Source organism: Scyliorhinus canicula, chromosome 23 (assembly GCF_902713615.1).
Source record: "Scyliorhinus canicula chromosome 23, sScyCan1.1, whole genome shotgun sequence".
Taxonomy (NCBI): Eukaryota; Metazoa; Chordata; class Chondrichthyes; order Carcharhiniformes; family Scyliorhinidae; genus Scyliorhinus; species Scyliorhinus canicula.
In genome coordinates, this window is record NC_052168.1 from 12,722,944 (window position 1) to 12,735,690 (window position 12,747).

General features: G+C 50.6%; 1 protein-coding gene across 1 annotated transcript in view; it reads right to left on the bottom strand.

Moving 5' to 3' along the window:
- tmem184ba (transmembrane protein 184ba) overlaps window positions 1–11,517 on the bottom strand; it is a 35,400-nt gene extending 23,883 nt beyond the window's left edge. The window contains exons 1-5 of the mRNA XM_038783969.1: window positions 11,460–11,517; window positions 10,673–10,763; window positions 7,029–7,104; window positions 5,244–5,335; window positions 454–623 (exon numbers count right to left, since the gene is read on the bottom strand). Of these exons, the coding sequence (XP_038639897.1) occupies window positions 454–623; window positions 5,244–5,335; window positions 7,029–7,104; window positions 10,673–10,763; window positions 11,460–11,517 (487 nt within the window). The remainder of the gene's footprint in view (window positions 1–453; window positions 624–5,243; window positions 5,336–7,028; window positions 7,105–10,672; window positions 10,764–11,459) is intronic.
- Window positions 11,518–12,747: the final 1,230 nt, after the last annotated feature.

Sequence of the window (12,747 nt, forward strand, 5' to 3'; positions counted from 1 at the left end):
ACTTATCTCATGCAATGCCCAGTCATGGGCAGGGGCGGAGGTAGGATTGAGGTGTAACCCCATTAATAACAAAATTTTTTTTTTTTTTTTTCTAGAATCGCCGGGTGGTACAGACCAGAAGGAGGCCACTCGGCCCAAATCGCCTGTTCCGGCCCATTGAAAAACCTCGCCAAATAGTCCCACTCCTCGCTGCTCTTGAACCATTGCCCAGGGAAGCTTGGCCCCTCGGTTAGGGAGTGGGAGAAGGCGGGAGAACATCACCCGGAAAGCGAGTGCAGACCCGATGGGCCGAATAGCCTCCTTTCTGGGCCTCAAGAATTCAGTGATCCCGTGAAGCACCTCTATCCAATTCCCATTGCGGGAGAATACCGCAATATCTATCCCCCCCCCCCCCCCCCCACCCCCCACCCCCAAAACCCCCTTTCTACCGACACAAAAGACAGGAGCACGCACCTTGCCAGAAAGAGAGGAAGATGACAGACTTCACCATGAAGAACTTGAGCACCGGGCTATAGGGGCTAAGGAGCTCCCGCGTGGCGAAGTAGAAGAGGAAGAGGGCGTAGAGGGCAAGGCTGACCGAGATGTTGTAGACAATGGTGACGTAGAGGTAGCCGCTGGCAACGCTGGAGTAAAAAGAAAGAGAGAAAGAACGGAGTTAAACATGGTTCTGAGATACAAAAAAAAACACTTGGCCATCACTTATCTATATTTATAATCTTTATTGTCACAAGTAGGCTTATATTAACGCTGCAAGGAAGTTACTGTGAAAAGGTCCGAGTCGCTACATTCCGGCGCCTGTTCGGGTACACCGAGGGAGAATTCAGAATGTCCAATTCAGCCAACAAGCACGTCTTTAGGAATCGTGGGAGGAAACCGGAGCACCCGGAAGAAATGAATGAAATGAAAAATGAAAATGAAATGAAAATCGCTTATTGTCACGAGTAGGCTTCAATGAAGTTACTGTGAAAAGCCCCTAGTCGCCACATTCCGGCGCCTGCCCAGGGAGGCTGGTACGGGAATCGAACCGTGCTGCTGGCCTGCTTGGTCTGCTTTAAAAGCCAGCGATTTAGCTCGGTAAGCTAAACCAGCCCCTATAACCGGTAACCAAACCCACGCAGACACGGGGAGAACGTGCAGACTCCACACAGCCGGTGACCCAAGCGAACCTGGGACCCTGGCGCTGTGAAGCAACAGTTCTAACCACTGTGCCGCCATTAGGAGATCGCCCTTTTAGGACAGACATGAGGGGACATTTTTTTTGTCTTAGCTGGTTGTTAGATTTGGGAAGTCACAGCCGCCGAGGGCTGTGGGGGCCGGTGGGGGGGTAGTAGATAGATTGTTAATAGGCTAAAGGGAATCAAAGGTTCATTGGGAGGGGGGGGGGGGGGGGGGGAATGTGGAACTCGAAACACAAACAGCTCAGCCACCATCTCGTTGGATGGTGAAGCAGGCACGAATGGCCGACCCCAGCTCCTATCTCCTACGTTTGCTCGCGTTGCATTCAGGAACAGCAAGTTTGACGCAAGACAGGAAGCCGCAGCGAACATCAGGACACAGCGTGCGGGCAAGACTTTGAGATCCCGTGCCAGCTAACTGGAAAGCAGCTGTTGGCGTAGAGGAACTCTACAACTCCGCCTTCCCATCACTTCAGCAGTGGTGGACTCATCTTCCAACTCAAAGCATCGGGATTCCATCACAAAACCTCTCCATCTCCCCTCTCCTTTAAGACAATGCTTGGATGCTAATCGACTCTTTGACCCCAATCTGTCTACCGGTCCCGATGGGCCGGATGTTAATGGGCTGGGTGGGGGGGGGAAGGGGGGGCAGGCCAGCAAAATGGCGGAGGGGAGAAAGAGGGCGGGAAGTGCGTCAGACATCATCACACCGCCAAAGCCGATTTTGCCAGTCACAGGATGGTGGAGTGGTGACAATATCGCTGGACCGGTAATCCAGAGGCCCAGGCGAATGCTTTGGGGGGCAAGGGATCAAGGGCAGCTGGTGGAATTTAAATCCAATTAATAAAATCTAGAGTGGAAAGTTAGTCTCAGTTATGGTGACCATGGCAACTATCGGCGATTGTCCGAAAACCCTCTCCTTTACCCGGTCTGGCCTACACGTGACTCCAGGCCCACACAGCAACGTGGCTGATTCTTAACTGCCCTCTGAAATGGCCGAGCGAGACACTCAGGGGAAATTAGGGATGGGCAATAAGTGCTCGCCTGGTCAGCGATACTCACATTATCCATTCGGCCCATCGGGCCTGCTGCACCACTGAATCAGATATGATAATCTTCAACTTCACTTTCCCGCCTTATTCCCATAACCTTTGATTCCCTCACCGATTACAAATTTGTCTACCTCAGACTTGAACACACGTTTTTTTAATATAAATTTAGAGTACCCAATTCATTTTTTTTCCAATTAAGGGGCAATTTAGCACGGCTAATCCACCCGCCCTGCACATCTTTGGGTTGTGGGGGCGAAACCTACACAGACACAGGGAGAATGTGCAAACTCCACACGGACAGTGACGCAGAGCCGGGTCCTCGCTGCCGTGAGGCAGCAGTGCTAACCACTGCGCCATCGTGCCGTCCTAGCCTTGGACACACTTAACGAAAGAAACCTCTCAGCATCAAACCCCCTGAGAATCCGATCTGTCTCAATAAGGTCGCCTCTCGTTCTTCTAAACTCCAATGAGTACAGGCCCAACCTACTCAACCTCTCCTGAGAAAATCCCTCCAACCCCGATATCAACCTAGTCAACCTTCTCTGGGCTGCTCCCATTGGCCAGTATATCTTTCCTCAGGTAAGGGGGACCAGAGTTGTTCACAGTATTCCATGTTTGGTCTAATTCAGGGGTGGGCAAACTACGGCCCGTGGGCCGCATGCGACCCACCAAAGGTCTTTATACGGCCCACCAAGATCAAGTCATTAAAAAAAAAATGTTTAAAATTTTTTTTTTTTAATTTTAAGGTTAATATGGGGGGGCTGTTGGGTTACTGGTATAGGGTGGATATGTTGACTTGAGTAGGGTGATCATTGCTCGGCACAACATGTGTTTCATGTGAAGTTTCTACTTTAAAATATTAATTAATAAAAATTAATTGCTTTTTTTCTTTAAAAACCTTTTATTTTGGCTATTTTAAATATTAATTATTTTACTTAATATACTATGCGGCCCTTTAAAATTGTGAATTTCTGAATGTGGCCCTTGCATTGAAAAGTTTGCCCACCCCTGGTCTAATTAGTGCCTGGGGGCAGCACGGTGGCGCAGTGGGTTAGCCCTGCTGCCTCACGGCGCCGGGGTCCCAGGTTCGATCCCGGCTCTGGGTCACTGTGTGGAGTTTGCGCATTCTCCCAGTGTTTGCGTGGGTTTTGCCCCCATAACCCAAAGATGTGCAGGCGAGGTGAATTGGCCATGCTAAATTGCCCCTTAATTGGAAAAAATTAATTGGGTACTCTAAAAAATTTTTTTTTTTTTTTTTAAATAACTAGCGCCTTGTATAGTTTTAGCAGGACTTCCACCATTTAATTTTGCCTTCCCAATCACCTGCTGACCTTGACAGGTGTCCCCTTGTGGGAGAGCCTGGGTCAGAGTGCAGAATCTCAGAGTAAGGCGGCGCCCATTGAAGACAGAGAGGACAAAGAACAAAGACAATTACAGCACAGGAACAGGCCCTCCGCCCCTCCCTGCCTGCGCCGATCCAGATCCTTTATCTAAACCTGTTGCCTATTTTCCAAGGATCTACTTCCCTCTGTTCCCCAGCCCGTTCATATATCTGTCCAGATGCATCTTAAATGATGCTATCGTGCCCGCCTCTACCACCTCTGCTGGCAAAGCGTTCCAGGCACCCACCACCCTCTGCGTAAAAAACTTTCCACGCACATCTCCCTTAAACTTTCCCCTTCTCACCTTCAATTCGTGACCCCTTGTAATTGACACCCCCTCTGCACCCTCTCTAAAACATCCACATCCTTCTGGTAATGTGGCGACCAGAACTGCACGCAGTATTCCAAATGTGGCCTAACCAAAGTCCTATACAACTATAACATGACCTGCCGACTCTTGTACTCAATACCCCATCCGATGAAGGCAAGCATGCTAACTGGGGGAACAGATCGAAGACGGGACATGGGCTGATGCTCTGGAGAGGGTTCATTCTTCCTCCTCGTGTGCGCGGCTTAGCCTCATCCAATTCAAGGTGCTGCACCGGGCCCACATGACTGGGACGAGGATGAGTAGGTTCTTTGGGGGTGAAGACAGGTGTGTCAGGTGCTCGGGGAGTCCAGCGAACCATGCCCATATGTTCTGGGCATGCCCGGCACTGGAGGAGTTCTGGAAGGGGGTGGCGAGGACGGTGTCGAGGGTGGTGGGATCCAGGGTCAAGCCAGGATGGGGACTCGCGATTTTTGGGGTTGGGGTGGAGCCGGGAGTGCAGGAGGCGAAAGTGGCCGGTGTGCTGGCCTTTGCATCCCTAGTAGCCCGGCGAAGGATCTTGCTACAATGGAAGGATGCGAGACCCCCAAGCGTGGAGACCTGGATCAATGACATGGCTGGTTTTATTAAGCTAGAGAAGGTCAAATTCACCCTGAGAGGGTCGGTACAAGGGTTCTTTAGGCGGTGGCAACCTTTTCTCGACTTTCTGGCTCAACGATAGGGTACAGGGACAGTAGCAGCAGCAACCCGGGGGGAGGGGGGAAGGGGGAGGGAAAAGGGGGGGGGGGGGCGGACAATGACTCTGTTTGTTTATTTAATTTTAATTTATTTTTAAGTTCTTTTGTTGTTCATTGAGGTTGGGGGGGTGGGGGGGATGTGATGCATGCGTCGATACGGTCTGGGGGTGTTGCAGTTGTTATGGGTTGTTTTGTTGCATTTCATTGTTTGTAGTTATGTTTAATATTTTCTGTAGAAAATTCCAATAAAAATTATATTTAAAAAAAAAAGAAGGCAAGCATGCTGTATGCCTTCTTGACCACTCTATCGACCTGCGTTGCCACCTTCAGGGTACAATGGACCTGAACTCCCAGATCTCTCTGTACATCAATTTTCCCCAGGACTCTTCCTTTGACCATAGGAGGAGGAATTTCTTCTCCCGGAGGGCAATGAATCTGTGGAATCTTTTACCGTGAAGGGCCTGTTGTCATTCGTGATTGAGGAGCCCCAAATTCTAGTCAGTGCTGCTGGAGCGGGTGCAATAGGTGCAGGAGACAGATGGTAAAGTTATAGTTAGTGCTTTGCTCACTTGAAGTCGCCGTCCTTGTACTTGCCGAACGCCTGGAGGATGACGGTGATGATGGCCATCAGAGGCTTCACCACGCAGAACTGAAGGGTGGCCTGTGAACAAGAACAAACTCAGCTCAGCCTCGATGGTCAGGGGTGTGCGGCCGCTTTGCAAAAGAACCCCAACCACTTGAAATCAAGTACAAGAGGCAGGTACACGGCAACAACCCGGACTGCCCCACTGAGACGGAGCCTTCCGGCGCAGAAACAGGCCATTCGGCCCCTTCCGTTCTAAGCCGGCCTTTTTTGCTCCACGCCCCTCACCTCGTCATCTCAGCCTCTCGGCGTTTTCTCCCACTCTTTTCTCCCTCGCTAGCTTCCTCGTGGATCATTTCTCAGGATGGGTTTGACATTACAAAGGCACTAGGCGGGATTTTGCCAGCTGATGTTGGTCAGAGGGAATGGCCGATCCCGCCCGCGGATCCCCGCCGCGGGTTCCCCGGTGGTGGAGGGTGCGAACGGCGGGATATCTCGATGACAGAGGCGGTACCGGACAATCCCGCTGGCCAATGTCGCGGGGGGGATCCCACACACCGTCTGCAGAGGGAGCGTCACTCCATCGTGTCCAATTCCAACACAAGAGAAAAACATGGTTCTTAAATTTATAAAATCGGACGGAATCACAGAATCATTACGGAGGCAGCCATTCGGCCCGTCCGGCCTGCACCAGCTCTCCTCAGGAGCATAATGGTTTAGGGCCTGTTAGGGATTAGGGGAAAATGGAGACTAAAAATGAAAATGGGATAACAGAAAATAAAACAGAGATGTCTGAGATACAAATCAGTGAGAAAAGCAAGTGTTCACCTCAGCGACTGAAGGAAAACATCGGGGGTTCAGAAAAGGTAACTTCAAAAAAAGTGGAGAGAACAGGAAATTCACATGTATATGTAAAAAGCCGGGGCAGCACGATGGCGCAGTGGTTAGCATTGCTGCCTACGGCGCTGAGGACCCGGGTTCGAATCCCGGCTCTGGGTCACTGTCCGTGTGGAGTTTGCACATTCTCCCCATGTCTGTGTGGGCTTCACCCCCACAACCCAAAGATGTGCAGGATAGGTGGATTGGCCACGCTAAATTGCCCCTTAATTGGAAAAAATAATTGGGTACTCTAATTTTTTTTTTTTTTAAAAGCCGACTCCACAGGATGGGTAACATCAAAGGGGAAAAAATGGTATATCCGTAGCATAATGACTGGGGAGAAAGGGAGACAGAGACCAATACAGACGTGGCTACCGCCAGCCATGCCCAGTTGCAGAAACAGTCTCCCAGAAGCAGGTTATCGCTAAACAGACGGCCAGCTAAGATCAAATCTCGAAAAACAAGCAGATTTCGCCTTCACTGAAACTGAAGACATGGCCACATAACCTCTGCAGGGTGAATATTTGCTGGACTTAGCTTGTAGAGTTAGATACTATTGGATGCTGTTTGGGAGCTTCTCAAACATAGATAGGTGGAACCAAGGGGGTAGTTTTCTGTAACATTGTGTACAGCCATCAGTGTACCTACATGTTGTAAATATTCTTTATTAATTGTTCACGCAATGACTCCACCAGATTGAAAATTGTGTTCCAGGTTACCCTTCAGGGTATTGGGGTACTCTCGTATTTAACATCACGGTGTTCTTAACAGAGTTGCTCCACCTTTTCCCCATATCCAACACCCGAACAGAATACCACAGACGTTTCCACGATTAAAACCAGCGACGGCCCTGGCGGACACTGGGGGGTCAAGGTTCAAAGTGCTGCTGTACCTGCTTGCAAAAGCGCAGAAATCCAATGGAGTAGGTCTTCCCCCAGAGGCAGCAGGTCCCGTACATACAGCTGGACCTGCGGGAGAGAACGTCCGGTTAGAAATATTCCCGACAGCGGCAGACGTCCGATCTTGCCGAACTTCCGACAGCTGGCTGCTGGAATCCCGAAAGGGATTCCTCATCGCCCAGGTGTCCGAGAGGCCGCTGCCAAGGAGCCGTCGAACCAATTCTCAAAAGGCGGACTGGAATTTTACGCCTTCCTGCACGATGGGAGCTGGATTGTGGAGGCTGCCCCACGAGAAGGGGCGGGGGGGGGGGGGGGGTGGTCCAAGGAAGGCCCAGAGCTCCATCTCACCCACCGTGTCAGAGCCACCGCCTAATTGGTCACTGCTACGGCTGCAGATCACTCCTGCCCCCCCCCAATAAAACCCTGCACCACCCCACTCCCCACTCTCCCCCCCCCCCACCGACCTCCAACCTCCCCACCGCAACCCTCCCTCCCCCCACGTATGCCTACGCCCCTCCCCCTTCTTGAGCCCCCACCCACCCTCTCCCACACAAACCACTCGCGCCCCCCCAACGATCATGAAGGGGTGAATAATCATCTCCTGTTGCTGAAGCCAATTGGGGACAATTCTTCTTCTACAGGCCGACTCTCCCCCCCCCCCCCCCCAGATCAATCTACGGGCCACGCTGGTCGATCCGAGAACCACCTGCAGACTTGCCCAATTCCGATATCAGGACATTGCGATCGCTACAGGGTATTTCACACGGTTCTCGTTCGGCAATCCAGCTTTCCTTTTAAGGGAAAAACATAAAGTCCTTCAGAGAATGCGGTTCAATACCTCGGGGGTGAGTCAGACGAGATGGAGGGGGGAGGGGGGGGGGGCATTTGGCCCATCGAGACCCTGCCAGCTCTCTGCAGAGAAATCCAGTTCTCCTGTTCAGCCCCTATGACCCTAGCAATTTATTTCCATCATGTGCCCACCCAATCTCCTTTTGAAATAATTGGTCGTCTCCACTTCCACCATCTTCATAGGCAGCAAGTTCCAAGTCTTGACCGCTGGTTGGTTCTTCCTCATATTTGCCTCAAATTTTACAAAAATTTACTTTATGGGATGTGGCCATCTCTGGTTAGGTCAGCATTTGTCTTCCATCCCTAGTTGCCCTTCAGAAGGTGGTGGTGAGCTGCCTTCTTGAACCGCGGAGGGCCTCGAGGTATAGGCACACCCACTGTGCTGTTAGGGAGCGAATGTCCCAGCGACAGTGAAGGAACGGCCGATGTATTTCCAAGTCAGGGTGGTGAGTGACTTGGAGGGGAACCTCCAGGTGGTGGGGGTCCCCCTTCAAGGGGCTGTTTAGCACACTGGGCTAATTCGCTGGCTTTGAAAGCAGACCAAGGCAGGCCAGCAGCACGGTTCAATTCCCGTACCGTCCTCCCCGAACAGGTGCCGGAATGTGGCGACTAGGGGCTTTTCACAGTAACTTCATTTGAAGCCTACTCGTGACAATAAGTGATTTTCATTTCATTTCATTTTCAGATATCTGCTGCCCTCGAGATGGTGGTAGTCGTGGGTTTGAAAGGTGCTGCCTAAGGAATCTTGGTCAGTTACTGCAGTGCATCTTGCAGATGGTGCACATGGCTGCCACTGTTAGTCGGTGCTGGAGGGATTGAACGGAAGGGGGAGCAATCAAGTGGGCTGCTTTGTCCTGGATGGTGTTGAGCGTCTTGAGTGTTATTGGTTGTGCGCTCATCCAGACAAGTGGAGAGTATTCCATTACACTCCCGACTTGTGCCTTATGGATGGTGGACAGGCTTTTGGGTGGGGGTGGGGTCAGGAGGTAAGTTACCTGCCGTAGGATTCCTAGCCTTTGACCTGCCCTGATAGCCACGATATTAAATGGCTAGCCCAGTTCAGTTTCTGATTAATGGTAACCCCCCAGGATGTTGATTGTGGGGGATTCAGCGATGGTAATGCCATTGAATGTCAAGGGGCAACGGTTAGATCCTTTCTTGTAGGAGATGGCCATTGACTGGCACTTGAGCGGCCTCAATGTAACTTCTCTCGCCTTAAATCTGTGCCTTCCAGGCCTTGTACAATCAGCGAATGGGAACAGCTTTCGTCTTTCTACCTAAACTTGTCATAAGTTACAGTGGGTCAAATGTAAGTGGCACAGGAGAGATGGCGGCTCTGTGGAAAGGTCATTTATCAGTAATCACGAAGACCCAGGTTAATACACTTGGCACACAGGTCCAAACTGAATTGACAGTTAGTCTCAGTAATGGTGACCATCAAACTATCATTGGTCGGCATTAAAACCCATCTGGTTCTGAAATGCTACGGAGCAAACATTGGACAGTGGGATTAGGCTGGGAGGCTGGTTTTCCAGCCGGCTCAGACACGATGGGCCGAGTTGCCTCTTTCTGTGCTGTAATCTTTCTATGGCACCGGCTCTCAATTAATCCCAGTCAGTGGTGGCGTTTCAATCTCAATACAGGATAAGTCAATGATGGCCACATCGATAACTGAACGGGACTAGCCATATTAATACTGTGACTAACAGGGCAGGCCAAAGGCTGGGAATCCGACAGCGAATAACTTAACTCCCGACTCCCCAAAGCCTGTCCACCATCTACAAGGCCCAAGTCAGGAGTGTGATGGAATACTCTCCACTTGCCTGGATGAGTGCAGCTCCAACACCACTCAAGAAGGCTCGATACCATCCAGGACAAAGCAGCCCCGCTTGATTGCTCCCCCTTCCGCAAACACTCAAACCCTCCACCGACAACAAACAGACGCAGTCATGTGCGCCGTCTACAAGCTGCACTGCAGTAGCTCACCGAGGTTCCTCAGACAGCACCTTCCAAACCCACGACCTCTACCATTTTGAAGGACAAGCAGTTGCCTGGGAACCCCACCACCTGGAGGTTCCCCTCCAAGTCACTCACCACCCTGACTTGGCCGTTCCTTCACTGTCGCTGGGTCAAAATCCAGGAACTGCCTCCCTAACAGCACAGTGGGTGCACCTACACCTCAAGGACTGCAGCGGTTAAAGAAGGCAGCTCAAACCACCACCTTTCGATGGGCAACTAGGGATGGGCAATAAATGGGGGCCGAACCAGAACGCCCACTTCCCAGAAATGAATTTTTAAAAAGATCTCCCTCATTATCAATTCAGGAACTCCGTGGTCACCCCTCCTGCTCAATTCCCAGTTTTTCAAATCAATTTGTTCTTGGGAAAGTTGTGAAACCGCAGCATATTTTTGTGACTAAAATACAGCTTCACCGAATCCCTTGTGATGCAACTTTTGGCAAAAGGGGGTCTTGGGACATGCCGGACAGCAAACGGTCCCCAGAGTCTATCTCCAGGTAGCCAATCAAACACAGCGGTGGTACCAATTTGGTTGTGCATCCTGTTGGCCTGCAGCAGGTAGGCCGAAGATTTACAACCTGGAGACAAGATGTTAACCCCCCCCCTCCCCCCCAAAGCTTTTTTTTTTTACAGGAGCATCATCTAAGTAAAGGTCAGAATTGGAGGGGGTGCTGAGAACCCAAGGGGAGTGAGGAACCAAATGGGGCTCGAATGGCAAGGCCCTTAAAGCAGGCCACAAAACCGGCGGGAATGCGCGGTTGACCACTTACTCAATGGGCTTGCCCCGAATCTCCGACATTATGGAACTCTCTCCTCCCAGGTACTCGTAGCACAGGCTGAGGAAGTTGTAGATCACAAAGGCTGCAAGAGAAGGAGAAAAAGCCCATCAGTCTACAACGCTGCAACATGATCCTAATTTGCCTTTTGGAAGCTTACGGTAATCAAGAGCTAGTCGCCATCGCAGGCACAGGGAACACAAACTCAAATCCCACCCTGGGTTGTTTGAGAGGGTGGCTTTCTCTGAAAGCTGAAAATAAAAGCATACTCACCTGTGACATTACCATAAATGTACAGAACTGGAAGGGTTAATGTTATGTCCAAATCAACCACAAGAGGGAGCTAGAACTACACAAGACATCGATGCCAAGCCCTGTGGGTGAGGAGAAAGCTAGAAGACAGACTGTAGGAAAGATAGTGTGAGTGAGAGCAGATCATAGTTAATGTATTAGTATAGAGAATAGTGGTAGAGTGCAGCTTGTATGTTTATTATCAACTGTTTATTATACAGAAGTGCTGAATCCAATTAAGTAGTATAAATAAATCTATCGCTTTGTTCAATATAAAAGCCATTTGTGATCTTCGTGAACATTACGCCAACCATCTAGAATTAGCAACAAAAGAACACCACAGAACCCATCGAACAATACATGGCTCACAGTGGGGTGGGGGGGGGGGGGGGGGGGGGGGGGGGGGGGGGGTGCGGGTAAACCTGCTGCGTCTACCCGGACTGTGCCTATATGGGACTCCAGTCTCGAACCAACATGGCTGAGCCTTCACCATCTTCAGAAGTAGCAATCCAGTCACTCTGATCCAGTCCCACCTTGGCAGGTTTCATCGGCGTTTAGAAGAATATTGACGAAGCATTAAAAATTCTGAGGAGGTTTGACGGGATAAATGCCAAGGGGATGTCTTTCCTCGTTGGCGGGGGGGGGGGGGAAGAGAGGGAGTCTGGAACTAGGGGGCAGAGTAACACGATGCAAGGGGTCTCCAATTTAAGATAGCGAACAATAAGGGCAGCACGGTGGCCTAGTGGTTAGCACAACCGCCTCACGGCGCTGAGGTCCCGGGTTCGATCCCGGCCCTGGGTCACTGTCCGTGTGGAGTTTGCACATTCTCCCAGTGTCTGCGTGGGTTTCGCCCCCACAACCCAAAAATGTGCAGAGTAGGTGGATTGGCCACGCTAAATTGCCCCTTAATAGAAAAAAATAATTGGGTAATCTAAATTTATAAAAAAAAAAAAAATTTTTTTTAAAAAGATAGCGAACAATCTTTTATCCCAGGAGGTCTCTAATCTTTGGAACTTTCCCCAGAAGTTCAGTCACTGATTATCTGCAAAGGCCGAGATAGACAAGATTCTTGAACAATGGGGGGGGGGGGGGGGGGGGGGGGGGGTCAAGGCTTTATGGGAAACAGGCAGGAAGGTGGAATTGAGAACGTGCCGAGGTCAGCCCTGATCTTTTTTTTTATTGGCACGGCAGAGTAGGCTCGAAGGGCCGAATGGCCTGCGCCTTGGCTTCCTGCATGCTGTGCCGTTGCAGGGTAAGCCGCAATGGGCAATAAACGCCTGCCTCGCTCTGCTCACATCCCAAGGACTTACACATGGAGAGTTCGTTCAGCCCTGGCTTCTCCGTGAGCAATCAATCGTTGAAAGAATGAGCTCTGCTTTGAAGACATGTGCATTCTTGTGGACAATGGGAAGAGAGAGAGAGAAAGAGAGAGAGAGAGAGAGAGAGAGAGGAAAGAGCCTCGTTATTAAACAGATAAATATCTACAAGGGAAAGCCCCCGTGCCTCAGCAATGAAAGTAGGGTAGGGTAAACGAGGCAGGGGGTGGGGGCGCAAGGGAGAAATAAATGAGCCAACCTTCATTGTTCCAGAAATTTCTGGATGATTCCAGATTCTGAACAATTTGTCTTCAAGCCACAGAGCTGCAACCAAAAATAACTCTCAGATTTCTGTTCGATGAGTCAACCTGGTGTGGGCTTCAGGGCACATGGCACAACACAGGGCACTTGACTCGTTAAGGAGCAAGGCCGAGTCTTCACGTTTGCATAGAATTGACATCA